Source organism: Lepus europaeus, chromosome 17 (assembly GCF_033115175.1).
Source record: "Lepus europaeus isolate LE1 chromosome 17, mLepTim1.pri, whole genome shotgun sequence".
Taxonomy (NCBI): domain Eukaryota; kingdom Metazoa; phylum Chordata; class Mammalia; order Lagomorpha; family Leporidae; genus Lepus; species Lepus europaeus.
Window position 1 is genome coordinate 50,511,512 of NC_084843.1, and position 24,230 is coordinate 50,535,741.

Below are 24,230 nucleotides of genomic sequence, written 5' to 3' on the forward strand. Positions count from 1 at the left end.
TTTTTTTTAGGCCAGGAAACAAGTAGCTTGATTTTTAATGCGGATAAATTGAATATTGTGAACCTAACTATTGTCTTGCAAAGCATACACATACTGTGTATGGTGAAAATAAGCCAGGAAATGACAATACACTGGACTGCAGTTTCCTGGTCAGATAATGAAAGGCTTGGAGGAATTGAAGGCTGAGGCCCATGGCACCAGGAGGAGGCGTTAGTCAGTGAGGGAAAGGGTTCTTGAATTTAGCATCCTGAAATGCGTGCCAGCTGGTGCAGCTGCAGCCTTGCTGGGACTAGTGGGAAAGGAAACTCTGCCTTTTTGGTGGGGAGGGGATAAGGAAGCTTGTGGGGAAGATGGTTTTATACTCTTTTTTAAAAACAATACACCCAAAAGCCATTGCCTTTCCATTTAAAATTTTTCCTTTCTTCTTAAGCCTGCGATCAACTAAGCAATGTGAGGAGGCCTCAATGAAAATGTCGCTGAATCAGCTCTTCTTTGATTAAAAACTAAACTTTAAAATAAGTGTAGGTCACTTGTAAAGTCAGATGGTGAATTTGGAATCTTAAATAATCTTCTAGTGACATCTGCATTTTTCTTGGGCAAGTCTTGGAATTGGAAGGATTAACAATTTTTCATTGAATGCAATAAAAGGAACAAAGAGAAAGGAGCAAATGCATAGATTAAGAGATTTCCCAGAAAGTGAGACAAAAACATGAAGGAAACATAATAAAAAAAATAACCACAGGGCTTATCATGTAAAATGAAAGATGTATGAGAGGACTTTATCCCAAAATTAAGTTGGCCATTGAGTATGTGGTTGGAAGAAGTTACAATACTGTAGGTGATTTTATATTACAGTCTAATGGTTTAAATATATTTCAAGGGTTCTGGGTGCCAATATTCATATTTAAGGAGCCATCCTTCATGTATGAAGATAAAGACTCTAATTCAAGGTCTTATGGTTTTTAGGTGTTTGGAGACAGATTTAGACAAATCCATCCCTTTCTATAATTACATCAATATAGTTTATTGATCTCAGACTTTGGACTGGACCTAGGATGCCTCAGTTCACAGCCTGGACCTGCAATTCAAAGCTGTGTGACCTCAGACAGGTACTCGAACACAATCTAGTTACCTTTTTCCAACTGTAAGATGAGAACAGTGGTAACATTTAACTTGCAGGCTGTGGATACCACTGGAGAAATATATACAAAGCGGTTAGAAATGGCCTGGCACACAGTTGGTACCCAATTCTTATCACCTTTAATTGTCACTTTAAAATTATTTTAAGTTAATATTCTCCCTTGTTGGCTATAACTAGGACCATGAGGGTGAAGTGAACAGAACTGGCTACACAAGGACTGAACCCATGAAGTTGACCTTATTTGCCCAGTGCTTTCAGCAACTAAGCTGAGTATACAGAACATCACATTGCGATCTGTCTAGAAGTTCTCACACCTGCTTGTCTCAGGATTCCTTTACACTCTTAAATATTACTAGGGACCACCAGAGGGCTTTGGATTACGACGGTATCAAACTGTGGATATTTACCATTTTTAGAAGATAAAACTGAGAATTTACAAATTATTTGTTGTTATTTTTAAATAACAATGGCAAATTTATCACATGGTAACATAAAACGCCTGTCCCTATGACATGAAAAAATAAGCATATTTTCCACAACAAACACACAAAAAAGATGAGAAGACTGGGACTGTCTTTCAGATTTGCAAATCTCTAGTGTCTAGGAGATACTTAGATTTTCCTATCTACTTCAACATTCAATCCTGCTTTTTTTGGTTGGTATGTGATGGAAAGCAGGCGTCCAGTGAGTGATGTGGTTAGGAAAGGGAGGACTTCACAGGTACTCTGGAAGTCTCAGGGACATTCGGGCTTCTCAGGCAACATTTCAAGGGTGGCAGTCGATGGCAAAGTTTCCAAAGAATGACCTCATGATCCCAAGGCCAAATATCTCCCAAGAGAATATTTAAGTGACAGCCATGACTGGGCAGGATGATAAAGTCTAATTAAATGCAGTGCTGCTATTTCTGCCAAGTACAGACCAGTGCACTCTAATCGCTGCCTATTTATTGCTGTTGTATTATTACCTTGCTGAATTCCTGTGTCCCCACACTCGGACCCTACCACTGCGCTTTCCCAGTGGATAACACCATACAAGGAATGTCAACTTCACGTTCTTGGAAACACCATGTGAGAAGTAAGCAACTAATCTCACTGCAAATGGTGCTGCCACATCAGCCAGATAGCATGAAAGCACTCTCTAGACCACTCGCCACCGTTGGGTAAACACAGCTAGAGATACAAATCCTCTATTCTGGGCAACTTGTAGACTGGAAACAGCAGTCTAATTTTGGTCTCTAAAAAGTCAATGACTGCATTTTAAAATACTGTCTTTTATGCAACTAAGTGTTGACGACAAAATCGAAATTATGAGAAGCCATAGCTTTCAATGACAAGAATTTTTTTAAGATTAAGGTTTTAGGGAACAAAGGATGAATAAGACACAGCCTGTATTAAAACACCTATAATATCTGAAGTGGAATTGTCTTATCAATGGCAACTGCTTTCAAAATATGACAGAGAAATGATAATCAATAATATATGTCAATAATATATCCAAATGACACAGTTATAGAGTTAGAACATAAAATAATTCAAAACTAAATAAAACAAGCATTTCCAGATTTTTCAAAGTAATTTTTAATGTTATTGACCTCTATTTTTCAAATTGGTTGTCATCTATCACTCACTGTCACCCTACTAAAGAAAAAGATGGCATTAACTATCCAACATCATCTCTGGAGAGCTTTGCTATCATGAATAGCTACATAGATCTTTATTTCTCACCATAATAGACTCTGAAAATAAAAGGAATTCTATTCTCTATAAATTCTTATGTCTAATGATTAATAAGTGCAGATATTTGCCTGTTACTGAAATTGATGCTGAATTTCAGCTATATATCAATACTGAAACTCATGTCATAGAACCTAATAACACATTCATAAAAATTAAGCTTTCAGTTTAACTATTATGACTAACATTCACAATATATTCTGAGGACTATGGTGGAAAGAAAATGTAAAAAAATAAATACTTGCATCATGATAAAGAGCTGGCAAATATACCTTTGCTTCATGACTGAAAACACCTTACTTATAAAGAGAATTATTATTCAAAAAGATCTGACATGATGTTTTACGAGGGCACTTCAAGAAGGTCACAGAATATAGATTTAAATGGCAAATTCATCTTGAAGTAAAACATTTGAAACTCATGCCTGGAACTTCATAGCATGCATTTTCCATGAGCTTTTAGAGATGCCTAGTAAATTCTTTTCATTGTATACATTTTCCTTAAGCCTGATTATCACGGAAATTCTTAAATGATCCGAGGGAGCATATTTATATTCACCCAGAAGAAAACAAATATAGTTGATCAGCAAATATTAGGTTGAGTACATAACTAAAGGTTTCCATTTCAAAACAAGAAAGTCTATGGACAATTTCAGCAGCAAAATATCAAACTGTGGGTTCTTTTTCTGGGTCTGCCTATATAGATTAGGAAACTGGGGGCAAGTTAGATAAACAGAAAATTATTACTAAGAAAATGAGGTGTTCCTCCAGTATTTAAATATGTTCTTGTTAACAGATCACTTATTGAAAACCATATATGAAACAGAAATCCAAGCTGAAAGATATAGAACAAGATAATAACAAGAATTTTGATTTCACATTGTAGGGTAGCCCTATAGGACTTAAATTATAGCACTTGCTACAAAGCTCTGATCACTAGTGCCCACTAAAATTCTCAGTAAAATTGGATTAAACTTGGGCTTTGTTCATTACTACAGTCCAACTTTCTTAAATGAGCATCATTTAAGACTTCAAATTTAAAAGTTAACTTTTCAACAATTCTTTATGTCAAAACTAATACTTCCATATAGATTTGATTATTAGCAATTATTGGACTTAATTATTGAGGCTACTTTTAAAGCCAACAGAGAAACACACACATCCTTCCTTCTATAAAGTTTATGCAGCCAAAGTTTCACAATAACAAAGCTGCAAAATCACGCACAGCTTCTCCCCAAACACAGACTATACAATCTTGTAGAAAAATCTCTGAACAACACGGTGGAAACGGCAAGCTAAGCAGAAGTCACGGGAAGTATCAATGGTCATTTGTGAAAAGGCAATGCTCTACTATACCCTCTTAGCAAGGATTGTATCCATAGTTCAGCTCATGCAGATACCTTGCTCAGTCTTCCATTCAAGTCAGAGATGAAGCCAGCAGAGAAAGAATTCTTATTCATGGTCCAACTACACCCGGCACAGCAACAACATGCTCCTGTATTGTGCCAGGACTTCTGTGTGCCCTATATCGGGTCAGTACCCTTCTAGAGTTACTGCTTAGGGCATGATCATTTCAACTTCAGTCTGTCACTTTATTACACGTTTTTCAAACAGCATGCCCACCGACACAGAGAACACTGCACATATGGGCTGAGACCAAATGCTTTCGCCATTTAGTTGATCTAGTCTGACATTAGGCAGAAACAAGGACTACTTTTATTTGGGCATTTCATTTGGATCTCAAATCTTTTTATTTTAGACTTATTAGTTCATAAAGGTCGGCGTTTTCCCAAGTACAGCCTTGAAGACTTGCTATGGTTTCATTTGGCTGAAGCACTTCATAGCAGTTTCTCAAAGCTGAGTCTCACCAATTGATGATTATATGGAAAGTTTCAGTTTCACAACTAATGGAGCAGAATCCACACCCAAATTCAATGAGAAAGCTCACCATTTAGAATGGGTAAGATGATTATCTTTAGAGTGACAGAACATGTTTTTTTTAGGGTTTATTTGCCAAATGCGCTTCTAGTACTAGTAAGTTACAACAGGTTTTCCTGCATGCAACTCATGAACCTGGGTTTTATTTATGAGCTTTATTACGGCTCTCAAAGTTTAACCTAAAAAGGCCTTTCTCTGAGGCACACAGAGTATCTGTGAAGTCTCAGAGTAAAATGTCCTAAATTAGCTGTAATAGAACTATAATACAGCAACATTCCATAAAGCTCATGAAAAGCTGATCTTTTAGGAAGAGCTCCATCTTTGAAGTACAAAGGTAAAAACAAGCCACTTAGAGTAAGGATCAAACCTGTGAAAGACTCCTCCAAATTGTTTTTTTGTAACACCGCAATGAAAAGTTCTTTGCTCAAAACTATCAGCACGTGTGGCCACCTGAAGGAGGAGTCAGGTGCTTGTTTCCATGATGTCTTATTCCTGTCATCATGACCAGGTCTCTAAATATTTGATACAATGTTCATCTTAAGCTCAGGGTTTAATGTATTATATTAATAGCAAAGAATACTCTCTTCTGTGTATAGTTAGGTAAACCAAAGTGCATGAACAGGGTGTGAAATTTCCAACTACACTAGGACCAAAGTATTATTTTGTGAATCTTCATAAATCAAATACTTGAACATTTTACAAACAGAAGGCAAATACTTGTCCCATTTCCCATACAGTACCCCCTGAGGGGAGAAGGGATGACTACACCAATTTTTTTAGCATTTCTAAATGAGATGACTTGTTTATGTTCATATAACAGAAATAAAACTATGTTTTCCAATCACCAATTATATTCTCCATCTACCATTCTTATCAGTTTCAAACAAATTTTCATCCTATAGTGCTCTCTTCCCTAACTGTAAAATTCAGTATCTCTCCCCTTGTAACTAACAGCAGAAAAAGCTGAATTTTAAAGCCCTCAGATTTCTCTTGTGAAAAATGCGACCACTTAAACCTTTCCACATTCCAGGGTTCACAGGCCTTCCTACTTGCCCACCGTCTTTCTGAATTACATGAAGCATCCTCCCAAGGCAGTCCTTAGGCAAATTCTCCCCAAATTACATCAGAGGCAACGCACACCTAGAGCCAGGGGCTGAGCAAAACAGAAAGAACGATCACCATTGTGCTGCACACACACAGCTCAAGCGACTCACAGGACAGACAGGTTAGCCGTCCGCCTACCCAGCCACACACCGTCTACGCAAGGCACAACTACTCAGGGCAGAACAGCACTTCTGTAAGAAAAATGCATTTCACGTAGACGCCGTCAGTGCTTACGTGTTCTGTGAAGTCCTCTCCCTCTTCCACTGCCATTCTCTGTGGCCAAGTCTGAAACCTGATAGCTCAATTAGTTAACACTTTGGGCAGAGTATCGCATCTAAAAATAGCTGCCTGGGTAAGGTTCCCCCCACCTCCAACTAAGGAGGTGGGAGCTAGGCAGAAGCAACTCAGTATTTCAGCAGGGGTGGGTGTGGCAATGGAAGGTGTCTTAGGAACCATGTAGGGCCTCCCAGAATTCCCCAGGGGCTTACCATATCTGTGGCCTCCCAGAGTCAAGCTCTGTGTAGTTAGTCATGATATGTGGAATACCGAAAATAGCAGGGCATTCAGCTAGGAGCCTCCCCGGGCTGCCGGCACGCACTCATGAAGCCAGCTTTTGTCATTCCGCTGATCAGCACTTTCCTCTGTGCCGGGACTCTGACATTCCTTCTGAAGACAATGCCATCATTTTCTCCCCTCTCTCCCTGGCACCTACTCAGGCTTGCCTTTCTGGGTTGGGCTTGTTAAACTTTTAATTTGCTTCCCTGCATTCACATTACTAATAAGTACATGTCTACATACATGTGTGCGCACACACGCCAAGGAGTGCATGTCTACATACATGCGTGTGCACACACCACAGAGTGCATGTCTACATACATGCGTGTGCACACACCACAGAGTGCATGTCTACATATATGTGTGCGCACATGCCACAGAGTACATGTCTACATACATGAGTGTGGACACACACCATGGAAATAATGCTTTACCACCATGTGGCAGTACCTTACAAACCCAGCTCCTTCTATCAAGGGCAAATTCAATTGATACTCACCTTTTAAAAAACATAGCACTAAACCAAACTTGAGTCTACAATCAGGGAACAAATAATTCATTCACTGAATGCTTCTGATCAAAGTGCTATTAAAAAAAAGATTTATTTATTTGAAAGGCAGAGTTATAGAAAGAGGAAAACTGAGAGAATCTTCCATCTGCTTCTTCACTCCCCAAATGGCTGCGATGGCCAGAGCTGGGCTGATCCAAAGCCAGGAGCCAGGAGCTTCTTCCAGGCTTCCCATGTGGGTGCAGGGGCCCAAGCACTTGGGTCATCTTCCACTGCCATCCCAGGCCAAAGCAGAGAGCTGGATCAGAAAAGGAACAGCCAGGACTCAAACCAGTGCCCATGTGGGATGGCAGCGCCACAGGCGGGGGCTTAGCTTACTACAGTGTCTCAGCACCAGCCTTGTGACCAAAGTTTTAAACTTAGGGTTTTTATTTTCCTTAAAAGCTAATTAAATTCAGCTTTTCAGATTTAGGGCACATAGTATTTGGGCAACTTTTTACTATTCTTTGACTTGTGCTCAAGTGCCACAGCCCTGGGAGGCCCACCGTGATGAGAACTCGGTGTTTAGAACAGCCCTAGGGAATAGCTCCTCCAGGCCTTGGAGACCTGAAGGCAAGAATCCACAGTGGGATCAGCCAAGCTTTGGGAGGGGCAGTGTGTATGCCTATTCACCGAGGGCATATTCCTGTGCCAGACATTATTCTGGGTGCTGAGGGTAGAGGTATGCGAGGGGCAGGGAGGAAAAGGAATGAAAACTTTAAGAGAAAATCCCTGCCTTATAAAAAGCTTATAAACCTGCAGGGTTAGGCTAAGTGATAATAAGTCACATATACAATGAATCTGTTATTGAACATGTCCAAAGGGATAAGTACCACAGCAAAATGTAAAGCAGGGGCTCTGCTTATGGCCTGGGAAAGCAGTAGATGATGGACCAAGTGGTTGGGCCCCTGCACCCACGTGGGAGACCTGGAAGAAGCTCCTGGCCTTGGATCGGCCCAACTCCAGCCATTGTGGTCATTGGGGAGTGAACCAGCAGGTGGAAGACCTTTCTCTCTGTCTTTCCCTCTTTCTGTAACTCTGCCTCTCAAAATCTTTTTTTAAAAAAAAGTTTCAAGTTTAAAAAGCATGTAGAGCAGGAAAGGGAAATCCTATATAAGAACATGATTAGAGGGTAAGTGATGGCCCTGCATATCATTAAACACTATTACTAATGTTGACTAGATAGGATTTTACATGATGTTCCACTATATGAAATTACCATTCCATAGGCCAAAACCAAGTGTATGTAGCAATTTGATAAGGTTCCACATAATTACATAGTTATTATTAACATTTATCAAGAATACAAGGCACCATAATAATTTCTTTGCATTTGTTATTTTAGTTCTTATGGTGATGCTGTGAAGCCATTTCTCTCTCCACTGGTGAGAAGGAATGGAGTTCAGAATGGTTGAGTAATTTGCCAGACAGTTTGCTATTTGGGCCCCCATAGTTTTATAAAAAATTTTTTGAATTAGAAAAGCAATCTTGAGCAAGAAGAATAAACCTGGGCCGGCGCCGTGGCTTAACAGGCTAATCCTCCGCCTTGCGGCGCCGGCACACCGGGTTCTAGTCCCGGTTGGGGCACCGGATTCTATCCCGGTTGTCCCTCTTCCAGGCCAGCTCTCTGCTATGGCCCGGGAAGGCAGTGGAGGATGGCCCAGGTGCTTGGGCCCTGCACCCGCATGGGAGACCAGGAGAAGCACCTGGCTCCTTGCTTCAGATCGGCGAGATGTGCTGGCCACAGCGGCCATTGGAGGATGAACCAACGGTAAAAAGGAAGACCTTTCTCTCTGTCTCTCTCTCACTATCCACTCTGCCTCTCAAAAATAAATAAATAAATAAATAAATAAATAAATAAACCTGGAAGTACCACATTGCTTTGGCTTGAAAATATATCACAGAGCTATAGCAATCAAAATAGTATGGTGCTGGCATAAAAACAGACATTTAGACAAATGGAACAAAGAGCCCACAAACAAACCCATACATCTGCAATCAACTGATGCTTTTTAAAAAGTTTAATTTATTATTTATCTGAAAGGCAAAATGACAAAGTGCGAGGGTGAGAGAGACAGAGACAGAGACAGAGAGAAGATCAAGCTTCCATGTGCTGGCTCACTCTCCAAATACCCGAAACACTAGAGTTGGGCCGGGCGGAAGCCAGGAGCCAGAAACTCCATCCCCAAGTGGCAGGGACCCAGATCCTTGTGCCATCATCTGCTGCCTTGATCGCAGGCACTTCAATTTGGAAAGCAGGTGTTCTAAGTGATGGCTTAACCTGCTGCACCACATCACCCTTCTCTGATCAACTGATCTTTGACAAGGATGCCAAGAAAACACGACATAGAAGGGACAGACTCTCCAATAAATAATGCTGCAGAACTAGATATCTACCTGCTAAAGAGTGAAACTGGACCCTGAACTCACATCATGTACAAAAATGAACAGAAAATGAATTAAAGACAAACAAAACACATGACACGGTAAAACTATTAGAAGAAAACATGAGGAAAATAGTTTTCATTGTTAAAAAGTTTTAGAGAGGGAAACACAGAGAAACAGCTGTTTTCCGTCTACTGATCTACTCCTCAAAAGCCTGTAACAGTTGGGGCTAGGCCAGGCAGCAGCCAGCAGCCAGGAACGCAATCTGGGTCTCCTACGTGGGTGGCAAGAACCCAAGTACTTGGGACAGAATATGGTTCCTTCCAGGCACAGAGCAGAAAGCCGCCGAGGAAGCACAGTCAGGAATTTATCCTCAGCATCCTGCTATCAGGTGCAGGTGTCCCAAGTGTAGGCTCAGCCCACTGTGTCATGACACTCAACCAGGGAAATATTCCATTTAAAAAAATATTGATCTATTTATTTGAAAGGTGGAGCAAAAGAGAAAAAGGAAGTGATAGTGAGATAGAGACCAAAACAGAGAGAGGAGATCTTCTGTCACAGGGCTCACTTCCCAAATGACTGCAATAGCCAGGTCTGGGAGAGGCTGAAATCTGGATCCAGGAACTCCATCCTGATTTCCCATGGGGGACTTGGGCTATCTTCCACTGTCTTCCCAGGCATGTTGGAAGGAAGATGGAACAGAAGTGGGATAGCTGGGACTCACACCAGTACTCTTATACAGGATGCTGGTGTCACAAACGGTGGCTTAACCCACTGCACCACAATGCAGGCCCCAGGAAAAGTTTACTTTTGTTTAAAGATTTTATTTATTTATTTATTTGAGAGGTAGTTGCAGACAGAGAGAGGACAAAACAGATAAAGACGTCTTCCATCTGCTGGTTTACTCCCCACGTGGTCACAATAGTTGAAGATGAGCTGATCTGAAGCCAGGAGCTTCTTCTGGGTCTCCCACACAGGTGCAGGAGCCCAAGGACCTGGGCCATTCACATAGCTTTTCCAGGTCATAAGCAGAGAGCTGGACTGGAAGAGGAGCAGCCAGGACACGAACTGGTGCCCATATGGATGCTGGCACTGCAGGTGGAGGCTTAGCCGACTATGCCACAGACCGGCCCCATGAAAAGGTTTGATGACATTGATCTGGGCAATGGTTTTTTTGGACGTGACACCAAAAAACGTTCAGGCCACAAAAGCAAAATGAATAAATGGTACTACATAAAATGAGAAACCTTTTACACAGTAAAGGAAACAATCACAAAATGAAATGGCAGGCTGTGGAATGGGAGAAAATATTTGCAAACCATATACCTAATAAGGAGTTCATATCCAAAATATGTAAGAAATTCTTACAACTCAAAAGCAAAAAAAAAAAAAAAAAAAACCAAACCACCAAATAACTCGATTAAAATGGGCAAAGTCCTGAATAGACATTTCTCAAAAAAAAAAAAAAAAAGACATCCAAGAGGTCAGGAGGTATTTGAAAAGGTGCATGATATCATTAATCACCAAGAAAATGAAAATCAAAATGTGATAGATACCCCATGTCTATTAGAGTGACAATAACCAAAAACACAAAACTTAACAAGTATTGGCCAACATGAGCAGAAATGGGAACCCTCCCTTATACACTGTTGGTGGGAATGTAAACTGGTACAGCTGTCATGGATAACAATATGAAAGTCCCTAAACTAAAAATATGGGCAGACATTTGGTGGAGCAGTTCAGATGTCATTTGCGATGTCCACAACCCATATCAGTGTCTGGGCTAGAGCCATAGCCCTGCTCTGGATTCCAGCTTCCTACAAATGCACAACTTGGGAGGCAGTAGGTGACATACTTGGATTCCTGCCACCTGCACAGTAGACTCATATTGAGTTCCCAGCTCCTGACTTTGGCCTGGCCCACCCCAGCTGTTGCAGGCATGTCCACAGAAACCAATAAACCAGTGGATGAATGATTTCTCTGTCACTTGCTTGTGTGTACACACATGTGTGCGCACTCACTCTCTCTCTCTCTCTCTCTCCATCTAAATAGTCAAAGGAAATCAAAGCAGTTACCTTGAAGAGATATTTGGACTCCCATATTCAATGCAGCATTATTCACAATAGCCAAGACAATGAAATGATCTAAATATTCGTTGATGGATGAATGGATAAATAAAATATGGACCACAAAAGGCTCAGAATGGCTAAAGTTATCCTGAATATATATAAAGCAAGCAAGCAAGCTGGGGGGATGACAATGCTTGATTTCAAAACATACTACAAAACAGGAAGATTTAAAACAACATGGTACTGGAATAAAAACTGATACAAAGATCAATGGAACAGAATTGAGAACTCAGAACTTAGTCAACTGATGTTTGACAAAGGTGTCAAAAACATATACTGGAGAAAGGATAGTCTTCTCAATAAATGATACTGGTATATTCAATAAATGATGATGTATATCAAAACTGGATATACATACGTGGAATAATGAAATTAGATCCCCATCTCTCACCATATAGAAAAATTAACTCAATATAGATCAAAGACTTAAATGTAAGACCTGAAACTATGAGACTTCTAGAAGAAACCATGGAAGAAACACTTCAAGACAATTGGTGTTGGCAATTCTTTTTTGGATAAGACCCTAAATGTGCAGGTAATAATAGAAAAACGAGGCACATAAGTGTCTATCAAATTCAGACACTTCTGCACAGTGAAGGAAACAATTAAGAGTGAACAGACATCTGCCAGAATGGGAGAAAATATTTGCAAGCCACTTATCTGTCAAGGGATTACTATTTAGAAAATATAAGGAACTCAAAAAACTCAACAATAAAAAACAATTAAAAAAATGAGCAAAAAAACCTGAATGAGCAGGACTCAAAAGAAATACAAATGGCAAACAAATACATGGAAAGTTCTCAATACTACTAGCCTCACCTCTATTAGAGGACTATTATTAAAAAGACAAAAAATAATAAATGTTGCTAAGGATGTGGAGAAAGGGAAACTCATACCCTTTTAGTTGGAATGTAAATTATTACAACCACTATCAAAACAGGATAGATATTTCTTTTTTAAAAAAAGATTTGTTTAATCATGCTGAGTGAATTAAGCCAGACCCAAAGAGAAAAATATCATTTGTTTTCCCTGATCGGTGACAACTGAGTGCCAAAGGGGAAACCTGTTAAGTGAAATGGACACTATAAGCAACAATGAACTGATCAGCTCCTGTCCTGACTTTAGATGTACAATGTAATACTTTATCCATTTTAGTATTTGTTGTTATTGTTGTTGTTCTAGTACTATTGGTTGAACTCAGTAATTAACACACAATTATTCTTAGGTGTTTAAATTTTAACTGAAAAGTGATCCCTGTTAAATCTAAGAGTGGAAAAAGAGAGGGAGGAGATGAACAATTTGGAACATGCTCAATCGGACTGGCCGCAAATTGTGGAGTTAGAAACGTGCCAGGGGATTCCAACACAATTCCATCAAGATGGCATGTACCAATGCCATCGCACTAGTCCAAGTGACCAATTTCAGCTCACAATTGATAGCTCTGATAGGTCTAAGAGTCAAAGAGATCACACAAACAAGACAAGTATCTGCTAATACTAACTGATAGAATCAAAAAGGGAGAGAAAGATCCAACATGGGAAGTGGGATACACAGCAGACTCATAGGATGGCAGATGTCCTAAACAACACTCTGGCCTCAGAATCAGCCCTCAAGGCATTCAGATCTGGCTGAAGAGCCCATGAGAGTATAGCAGGCATGGAAAGCCAAGATATCATGGAAAAAAAAAAAAAAAAAGACCTAAATGAATGATCTCTGTGAGTGAGATCCCAGTGGAAAGAACGGGGCCATCAAAGAAGGAGGTACCCTTCTCCGAAGGGAGGAGAGAACCTCCACTTTGACTATGACCCTATCGGAATAAGACCAAAGTCAGCGAACTCTAAAGGCTTCCATAGCCCTGGCAACTCATGACTAGAGCCTAGGGAGATTACTGACGCCATGAACAGGAGTGTCAAATTGTTAAATCAGCAACAGGAGTCACTGTGTACTTACACCCCATGTGGGATCTGTCCCTAATGTGTCGTCTAAAGCCAAGTGATGCTATGACTGGTACTGAAACGGTATTTTTATACTTTGCGTTTCTGTGTGGGCGCAGACTGATGAGGTCTTTGCTAATTATATACTGAAGTGATCTTCTGTATATAAAGAGAATTGGAAATGAAAAAAAAAAAAACAACCTGGTGTTAAAATGGAAATGGCATAGAAAATTAATTAATTTGAAAAAAAAAATTATGTAGGATCTCTGTCTTTAATGTGCTGTACATTGCTATTTAATGCTATAATTAGTAATCCAATGGTAGTTTTTTCACTTGATGTTGCTATATGGGCAAAAAGTTGAAATCTTTACCTAATATATACTAAACTGATCTTCTGTATACAAAGAGAATTGAAAATGAATCTTTACATGAATGGAAGGGGAAAGGGAGCGGGAAAGGGGAGGGTAGCGGGCGGGAGGGAAGTTATGGGAGGGGGGAAGCCATTGTAACCCATAAGCTATACTTTGGAAATTTATATTCATTAAATAAAAGTTTAATTAAAAAAAAAAAGATTTGTTTATTTGAAATATTTGAAAGGCAGAGTTACAGAGAAAGGAGGAGACGGGGGGGGGGAGGGGAGAGGGGGAGGGGGAGAGAGGGAGAGAGGGAGAGAGAGAGAGAGAGAGAGAGAGAGAGAGATCTTCTATACACTGGTGTACTCCCCAAATGATCACAAGAGCTAGGGTAGGGCCAGGGACCTGGAACTCCATTCAGGTCTCCCACACAGATGGCAGGAGCCCAAGGACTTGGACCACCTTCTGCTGCCTTCCCAGGTGCATTAGTAGGGAGCTGGATTGGAAATGGAACAGCCGGGGTTACAAACCAGCACCCATATGGGATGCCAGAACTACAGGCAGTGGCTTAACCCAATGTGCTACAATGATAACCCCTGGAGATTTCTTAAAAACTAGAAATACATCTGCAATATGCTCCAGCCATCCTCCTACTGGGTATACATCTAAGACATGAAATCATTGTCTCAAAGAGATACATGCTCTTTGTTTATTGTAGTACTGTTCAAAATAACTAAGACACGGAATCAACCAAGGTGCCTAGCATCCAATGTATGGATAAACAGTATATATGCACAATGGAATACAATTCAGCAGCAATAACAACAAAAAAAGGAAATCCTGTCATTTGCAGCAAAATGGATGAAACTAGAGGATATCAAGTTGAGTGAAATAAGCCAGACAAAGAAAGACAAATACCACATGTTCTCCCTCATATGTGGCTTAAAAAAAAAACACCTCAATCTTAACACAGAAAGATGATTATGAGACTAGGCAGGATGGGGAAGGATAGGGGGAGTTTGGATAAGTACCAAACCAGAATTAGATGGAAGGAATATGTTGCTATTGTTACAAAGCATAGTGGGAAGACAGGGTTCACAATAACCTAGCACAGCTTTGTGTGAACAAACAGAAGAAGCTCCAACCCTCCACTCTTAAAATGAGATCAAAGAAGGGAAAAAGTTGATTACTCCATTTCGATGAGCATACATTGTATACATGTATTGAAATGTTATAACTATAGCCCACAAATACATACGATTATTGTCGATAATTTCTTCTAAAAAATCTGGGTGGAAGACATACAGGTGTGGTCACTTTGTAAATACTTAAAACTGCCTACTTAGATTTTCTGCACTATTTAGGTATGTAGGCTATAGTTCAGTAAAAATTTGTCTCAACAGAAATAAAATAAAATGTGGTCACAGAATATTACTCAGCCATAAAAAGCCGGAAATTCTGCCATTTGTGACAACATGCAAGAACCAAGATGACATTATGCTACATGGAATAAATCAGGTGCAGGAAGACAAATACCACATGCTCTCACTTAAATGTGAATTCTAAAAAAAGGTGAACTCATAGAAGCAGAATGCCGTGGTAATGAGAGAGGAGGAAATGGAATGATGTTGATCAAAAGGTACCAAGTTTCAGTTACTCAAGATGAATCCGTTCTGGAGACCTGATGTACAGCAATAGGAATATAGTTAATATTTTACTAGACTAGAAATTTGCTAAGAAGGTAGAACTAAAGTGTTCTTGCCCTCCTCCCACCCACACCCAATGTAACTAAGAAAGGTGACAGGTATGTTAATTAGCTTGGCTGCAACAAAGATTGCACCATGTAGAAGTATATTAAAACAATGTTTGGGCCAGTATTGTGGCATAGCCAGTAAAGTCACTGCCTGCAATGCCAGAATCTCATATGGGTGCTCCACTTCCATTCCAGCTCCCTGCTAATGCTCCTGGGAAAGCACCGGAAGATGACTCAAATGCTTGGGCCCCTGCATCCATGTATGAGACCCAGATGAAGCTCCTGGCTCCTGGCTTCTACCTGGCCCAGCCCAGAACATTGAGGCCATTTGGGCAGTGAATCGGAGGATGAAAGATCTCTGTCTCTCTCTCCCTTCTCTAATTTTGCTTTACAAATAAGTAAAATAAATCTTTTTTAAAAAATCCACTGTCGTATACCTTATATATATTTTTTGTCAGTTATACTTCAATAAAGATGGCAGAAATATTTGAATTAGTTGCCAATATTGAAATCTTTACTTAATATATACTAAATTGATCTTCTGTATATAAAGAGAATTGAAAATGAATCTTGATGTGAATGGAAGGGAAGAGGGAGCGGGAGAGGGGAGGGTTGTGGGGGGGAGGGAAGTTATGGGAGGGGGAAGCCATTGTAATCCATAAGCTGTACTTTGGAAATTTATATGCATTAAATAAAAGTTATTAAAAAAATGAAAACAGAGATCTCATAACAAAGTCTGGAGTATCAGTTCCATGCTGTCACTACTGTGTGTTTCCTTTTCCCCTTGCACTCCCTCAGTCACTCATTTACACAATCACCACATGCCACAGCAGCATCGAGTATGGGCTGGGAGCATGCCTCAGCAGGGAAAACCTGAGAAACCATCACTGTGCCTGCCCTGCACCTGTTTCTGAGCTGACACACTGTTCTCTCTGACATACGGGGCGTGCGATCTGCCCACTGTGGACAGAAGCGGGTGGTGCAGGGGAGAAGCACTTCTGGCTATAGCTCTGGAGGAGGGGATGGTGGCATAGGAAATCTTCCTGATTCTCTGACCAGGCCCCACTAAACTGAGCAAACCCCAAGACACCTCCCTACACAGAGCTTTTCCCTAAGTTTTTTTTCCCTAAAACTGTCATCAGACTTTGTTCTGATGACATTTGCTATGGTTGGGTGGGAGTGGGGGGTGGCTGATGTTTCTGTTAACCACTTTTTGCTTTCTCAGAATACTGGGGGTCTAGAAATCCAGGCCCACAGATCCGCCTCTTGGATCCTACCAGTTGCTCTTAGTGCCCACAATGGAAATCAGAAAATAAGACGTCTGGTTCCACACAGGGAGTCCCAATTCCCCCAGCCACTGAGCCCTCCCCTAGGAACCCACTTCAGAGATTACTTACATGCCTTGGAGTTTAATCATGCTCACTGGCAAGACATTCCTCACATTTAATTTAGACCTCTCCTACCAATTTCTTAATCTTCGTTCTTCAGTGGGATGAGGCAAAGGTTGGCTATTGTCTTTTCAACACTCCACAGTTACTGAGTTTTCCTCCCTCCCCTCCAGTCATCTTCTCCCCAGGATAAATAATCCCAACTGATTCTACCTTTCTGTGGAGCTCTTCGGAGGAAGACACTCTATAATTATACTAAATAAGAAGAGTAACATTTCCCATGGTTGCCTCTCTCAGCCCACCCCCTGGCCAGCACATTTTGTTTCCCAAACTATCACTGCTCATCTTGCAGATACTGCAGCTGCAAAGGCTACGCAGGGCAGAAGTTAACATCCAAATGGTAAGCTCCAGCTGCCGTGGGAGGCTGCTGGAGCCCCACGTGGGAGTCTGGTGGATCCACTGAAAATGTTAAGTATTCCATGCTGAGATATACTGTCAATGTTTTCTACCCTGTTTTTTAAGAACAACTATGGCCTATCTCAAGGAAAGCCAGTATTTTTCAAAAAATCTACCCTTACATAAAAGATAAACAGGAGAGACTAAATCACATAATTTCAAAGTGTATTTAACTGAACCCAATCATTTTAAGAATGAAGAAATGGAAGACCAAAGTATTTCCATGATTGTACCCTGTGAATTAATGATATTGCTGTGCCTAAAGTTCATAATAGGATTCCTCTAACGAGTATAAGAACCTCAGGTATTCGTACAGTTATTTAATTGACCATATGAGATCCAACTGGTTGTTTTCAAATGGTGACGATCCTGCTCAGTGAAAGAAGACAGTACCTGTTGAGGAGTGATAGTAGAAGCATCACTGTAGGTATTTAGCAACTGGAGGCTCAGACTAAGGGATTAAAAGTTGCATCAGGCTGTGTAAGGAAATGCCAACCAGCTCAATGCAAAACCTGGTACTCTTCAGCAGCTCAGAAGGCATGGCCTTTCCCATCAATGCAGGTACCTGAGTGGAAGTGAGGACCCAGAGGCAACTCACGTGAAGTGATCGGAATCATGGGTGGTCCCAGCTGGGAGTGGTCAGGAAGTTATGCGTGCCAGTAGAAGACGAGGCGTGGGCAGTGCTGAGGGCCAGTGCTGGCGATGTCCCCACTCACTCTCTGGGAGCACCATGCTCCCGCACCTTCACATCATCACCATCTACCCAAGGACTCCACACAACTCACGTGTTCAATCCATGTTTAGGAAGAGAGGTGGCAGAGTGGAACAGAGGAGAGGTCTGGGTATGGGAGGATTTTTAGGGACAACTCCATGGTTTCAAATCTTTTCAGGCAAGGGACACAGGGCCTTTTAGCCCATGTAGAAACAGTTCTTGAACTACCACTTCTTCACAAGTCCTTTCAAGACCCAGCTGACAAATGCTAGAGAGCACCCCCAGATGTCCATCTGGAAAACGGGCCTCCCTCAGCCCAACTTCACAAGCTCTAGAGACCAGGATTTGTTTTGCTTTGCTTTTTTTTTTTTAATTTTAATTGAATTTTATTTACTTATTTATTTTTCAGTTTGTCTTGAGATGTCCACAACTCTCTAGGTCAGGGGTCTACAAATCAAAGCCTACAGGCAAATCTGACCAGCTAACTGTTTTTGTATGGCTCATAAGTAAAATGATTTTTACATTTTTTTTTGACAGGCAGAGTTAGACAATGAGAGAGAGAGACAGAGAGAAAGGTCTTCCTTCTGTTGGTTCACCCCCCAAATAGCTGCTACGGCCAGTACGCCGTGCTGATCTGAAGCCAGGAGCCAGGTGCCTCCTCCTGGTCTCCCAGACGGGTGCAGGGCCCAAGGACCTGGGCCATCCTCCACTGCCTTCCTGGGCCACCGCAGAGAGCTGGCCTGGAAGAGGAGTAACCAGGGCAGAATCCAGCACCCTAACCGGGACTAGAACCTGGGGTACCGGTGCCGCAGGCAGAGGATTAGCCTAGTGATCCGCAGCACCAGCTGATTTTTACATTTTTAAATGCTTAGGAAAAAGTCAAAAGAGGTATATCTCCTGCCATGTGAAAATAAAATGCCATTCAAGCTACAGTGTTCACAAGGTTTTATTGGAGTACAGCCATGGGTTGTTTGTGGCTACTTCTGTGCTACAGTGACAAAATGAGTAGTTGTAAGAAATCAAATGGCCAACAGAAGCTAAAATGTTATTTACTTAGTACCTGGCCCTTTTCAGAGAGTGTTCTGTTCACTGGTTTAGAGCCACAGTTTGGCACTTATACTTTTAAACAGCTGTGAATTCTTGCATACCTTGAATTCAGTTTGGTTCTGAGATTGAAAAAAAATAAATAACCACAGGAACCCCATACCATCCCAATAGTCTGTTCACCAATTACCTTTATGTGAGTTCCCCAAAAAAGAAAAAATAAAAACAAACAAACAAAAAAAACCACTCATCACTCTCTCCTCATGTACAATCATATATCACTAAACAATTGGGGTATGTTTTGAGAAATTTGGCATTAGGTGATTTCATAATTGTGTAGAAAACTCACAGGGTATAGTTCCACAAACGTAGATGACATAGTCTATTACATACTTAGACTATGTATAGGCATTGCTCCGAAATCCATGATGAACAAAACAGCATGAGGTTCAATCAAACGTGAGAGAACATAACACAAGAGACATAGTAAACATGAGATATATGGAGCCACTGCTGATGTAACATGGTATACTCATTTTTTAATAACTAGAAGTAGTTCAGTCTAAGATAGTGATAAGATGCATAGTAAATGCACAAGCTAGTTACACAGTCATTTATTACCAGCTATGATGTACTGTATAGAACTGTATCTGCTATACTTTTATACAACTGGCAGCACAGGTTCATTTATATCAGCATCACCACAAACACCTGAGTGCACATTTTTCTATGACAGATGACAGCCACAATATCACAAGATGCTGGGAATTTTTAGCTCCATTCTAATCTATGTGCCCTCCAGTATATAAGTGATTCTATGCTGAGCAAAATACTATTATGTGGCCCATGCCTGTATCAGCTCAAAGCAGGAATATTTTCTGTATCCTCTCTGTGGGTATCATACACAAAATATTGAGCACCAGACCTGGATTGTATATAATGTTCTCTGTTCAGTATTGAGCAAAACTGTGAAATCCTTTTGTAAAAACTAAGGAAAAAAAATGACCCCAGCATCTACATCACTGACGTGACTCCTGAAACTTGCAGTAACAAAATGTTCTCTTTTTTCCTTGTTTTCTCCCTTCTTTCAAGCTGAGGCCATGACACAGGCATTATTCACAGGAACACATGGAAAAAGCAGCTCATTGAGCCTTTAAGAGGGCAAATGATCTAATCTACAAGGGAGCTTTCAGACAGCAAATGGATTGGCTGTAGTCAACATTTTCCACTGTCTTCATCAGGGCATATCCTACCCTCCCTTATCAGCAGAGATAACAGACAAGATAAAGGATAAAAGCATAGAGATCCAGCTTTGGCAGGAGACCCTTGACTTCAGAGGGAACACAGTTTTGTATACCCGCCATGGGGACCAGGAGGTCAGGGACTCAACAGCACTGAGAGGAGGCCAAGAAGCTGGGATGCTGCTGCAATGGCCTTTCCTCTCCACTTCCTCAGGTGCTCAGCCAGGACCATACAGAACCCGGTTAAACCCCGTCCAACCAAAGGTATACAACAGTTACCTTGGGGGTGGTTTTTACTACAACGACTTGGAATGCAGAGAAGGCCTGGTTTATCCCAAACAGAAAGCACTGTAACTGCTCTGGCATGGGACACCTGGCAGGGTGTGTGTGTGTGTGTGTGTGTGTGTGTGTCGGGGGTGGGGGTGCTTTCCTTTGGGTGCTGCTCCTCCTGTGGGGTTTAGAGCTTCCCACCATCTCCCCCCAGTCCCTGTGCTACCAAAGTTCAACCGATAAATTGCCTCAACATCTTGTATTCTAGGAAAATTAGAAGAGTCGCACTTGATGTACCAGCACTCCTCCTTCCTTATTGTTGCACATGATTCCATGTGTACATGAAGCGGCGAATAAAGGTACAAAACAACAATATATCTTCAGTATATACACGCATTGACCCCTGCTCACTTCACAGCTAACAAAGGACAAAAGGTGCCATCCACCCATAATGAAGACATGCTGGTTTTTATTAGCTCAAATCACATTAGGAAAGCCAGGTTATTTCTGAACCATCAAAGCTATGTTCTCTGCAGCCTAAAGAAACAGAATGATGAGATATTTCTTCATTATTTCTTATGCTCTTGAACATACATAAGCTAGAATTAACTATGAACTGATCACTCCTCGTCCTTCATAAAACACGCAAAACTCACAGCTGATTATGAAATGATCCTTTATTTTCCTTCTCCAGGAGCTCCATTACCTAAGAGTCTTAGCTTGGTGAAACTGACTGTTTGCTGTTGTCTTGAATAATCAGGACATTTTGAAAATGTGATGAACTCTGTGGGATTCGATCAGTCTAAGGACAAGACCTTTAAAGATGATGAGCTAACATTTGTGCATTTTGACATTGACACATTACTCCAAGGGGGTATCCTGAAAAGCCAACACTCACATCTCTGGAGAGGAGTAAGAAGGCTGGAACAATTGCAAAAGGTAGTTTTATCCACATTTGAATACTAATGTACTCTAACATTTGAGAATAAAGGAACAACAATTGTAAAAATAGATCAACCCCTATAAAAACTCTTTTCATTTAAAGCACCAGAAAGGAAGAAACTAAAGCTAAAACACACACACACACCCTAGGTTTCCAGGCATCTTCATTAAGCATTCAATTCTAACAGTAATTCTTTCATTCTGAGTTTGATTTATAGATGACAAATAAAAGAAATAAATGATAATACTATTTCCAGGCACTGCTTTTGTAATAAATACACACACACACACACACACTTAACATAGCATGTTAAATGGGGATATGTCTTTAAAGAAAACCAGTTATCTTTTATGAATTGGAAGCACTAACTGTTAATCTAGAAAATCATTCCTGAGAAAGAATTATGTATGATTCAGACACATTAGAGAAAATAAGTAATAATTAAACAGGAAGAAATAAAAATGTGCATAGTAACAAAAGTTCAGGAGAGAAGAGAATAAATCAACGTGCCTCAATGTGCCAGTAAGTTATGAAGAAGCCTTCCCAGTGCCTACCCCAGACAGATTTGTAACCTGATTCTAACAGAAGCAGCTCCCAAAGTCTCGGATGTGGAGAATGATAGCATACAGAAACATGAAGCATGCAAAATGCAGAATTGATTATAAAGTGATCATTTACTTTTCCTTCTACAATGGGCTCAACTGAATTGACATATTCTTAGCTAGATGAAACGGACCGTATCTGTGGCTGTACACCACGTGGACTCGAATACTTTCTACTCAAAGTATTTTTCCCCCATGATTCAACAAGAGGGTAGAAGTAAGTTTCTGCATGTATCACTCCATTCTGCAACGTCCTTTTCTTCAACTTGGGAAATGAAAAGATCAAGTGCATCTTATTACATGATAGTCGGCTGCCCTGCAGCCATCCTGTGTCTGGTTTCAAAGGAGAAAATACTTAATGACACCAGCCTGCATTCTAACACACTTTCACCTCTTCCAGGCAAAGGATGGTGGGGCAAAGGGAAGCAACAGTCAGTTCCTAGAGATGGAAGAAAATAGCTTCTCCCCTCATCAGAGCGCCAGACATGGTGGAGAGGGGCTAGTCTGTGGTGGTTGTTTGATTACAAAGACTTGAGGAAAAGTCCCTCTGCCTGTTTCTTTATCCTGCAAGCCAGATGGAGGTCTGTTGGCGACTGGCTCAAAAGCAACATGCCATCAAAACAGCACTTGGACGAATGAAGAAGAAAGGAATGAAATGTTGTTTTCTGATGAGTACAGCTGAGGTACCAGAATGGGCTACTTGAAGCCTCACAGGTTGTTAGGTGTAGTCCATTCTGAATAATCCTCAATCAAACCACACTGAAATGCAACCATGCTTTGCTACACCAAATGATACCCGGGTTCTTCGTATGTAGTCAGTTAACTATGAAATATTAACCAAAGGCCTGGGTATACAGAGGACAAAAAGAAGAATGGTGTTACTCTATCCTCTTCAATGAAATTTCCCTTCAAGTAGGAGGGAAAGGAAACTTATTTGCAAAGAAGTATTTGGATAAACATCTAAGTCTACACAAATTCTCTGAGCTCCTTTCTGCTCCCAGTGTATGGTCCAGAAGCTCTGGTCCCTTTTTGCTCCTCCATGGCCTTTGCGTGTGCTGTTCCATCTACCTGCAACACTCTTCCTCTGGATTACTCATGGTTTATTCCTTACTATCAATAAATCACAGAAAATATACATTGCCTCATGAGATAGGCTAGTCTTGGCCTCAACAACCACCATGGCACCAATACCTTCTATGTAACACTATTTGATTAATTTCACAGTTTATTTCGTTCTTCTCCCAAATCTCATGGAAGTTTGGTTCTTGAAAAGCACACTACCACTTTGTCCAGTGGTAGAACAGCACTGGGAATATAGTAGATGCTCATGTAATATTTTTAATTGGCTGTGAGAAATCAAAGCTCAGAGTTTGTGGGCAGGAAAAGAACAGTACAGGCTTGAAGAAGATGAACAAGTCTTGGGCAGAAGGAAGAGTAGAAGCAGTAGTTCTGGAGAGATCATCTGGACAGCCTCAGGGAAGTGGGGGGTAAGCTTACTGATCCCTGGTTCCAAGCCTGCCACTGGGCTGGGTGCACCATGTTTCAGAATTGGAAAGAATGAATTTTCTTATTCACTTAAAAAAGATCTAAAGGATGATGCCTAGAGAAGAGCTTGGCAGAGGGCAGGCATTCAATCAATGTCTGTTGAATGAATGCTAGAAAGTTCTACACCTTATGGATATTTTTACTGATGTTCTAGAGAGGTAGAGACAGTAGTTGCTATACTCCCACAAGAAAGGGTATTGGGAAGACAGAACGGAACAGGCACATTACCTACTAGCCTTGTCAAATCATCACAATTCATTCTTGCCCTTCAAAACCAAACACTGAGTCTTAGGCCCAGAAGGAACCTCACAGTCAGTAGGACCCAATTTTCCAGAACAAAAACCCATAAAGAACCAGGTTCTGCAAGGTCACACTGCCTGTCATCACGGGTTCCCTATCTCCCTTCACCAAAACTCCTTAGTGTTAAAACAAAACAAAGCTAATTCACTGCTGATACA

The 24,230-nt window shown here is 40.9% G+C and overlaps 1 protein-coding gene across 3 annotated transcripts in view; it reads right to left on the bottom strand.

Moving 5' to 3' along the window:
• The window catches only part of ANK3 (ankyrin 3), a 348,893-nt gene that overhangs the window by 252,252 nt on the left and 72,411 nt on the right, over positions 1-24,230 (bottom strand). For 2 of the 3 annotated variants that reach the window (XM_062214423.1, XM_062214424.1), the window contains exon 1: positions 6,150-6,311. The exons of the other annotated variant lie outside the window; for it this stretch is intronic. In XM_062214423.1, the coding sequence (XP_062070407.1) occupies positions 6,150-6,185 (36 nt within the window). In that variant the 5' untranslated portion in view covers positions 6,186-6,311. Of the gene's footprint in view, positions 1-6,149; positions 6,312-24,230 lie in introns of those variants that run through there. 3 annotated transcript variants of the gene reach the window in all.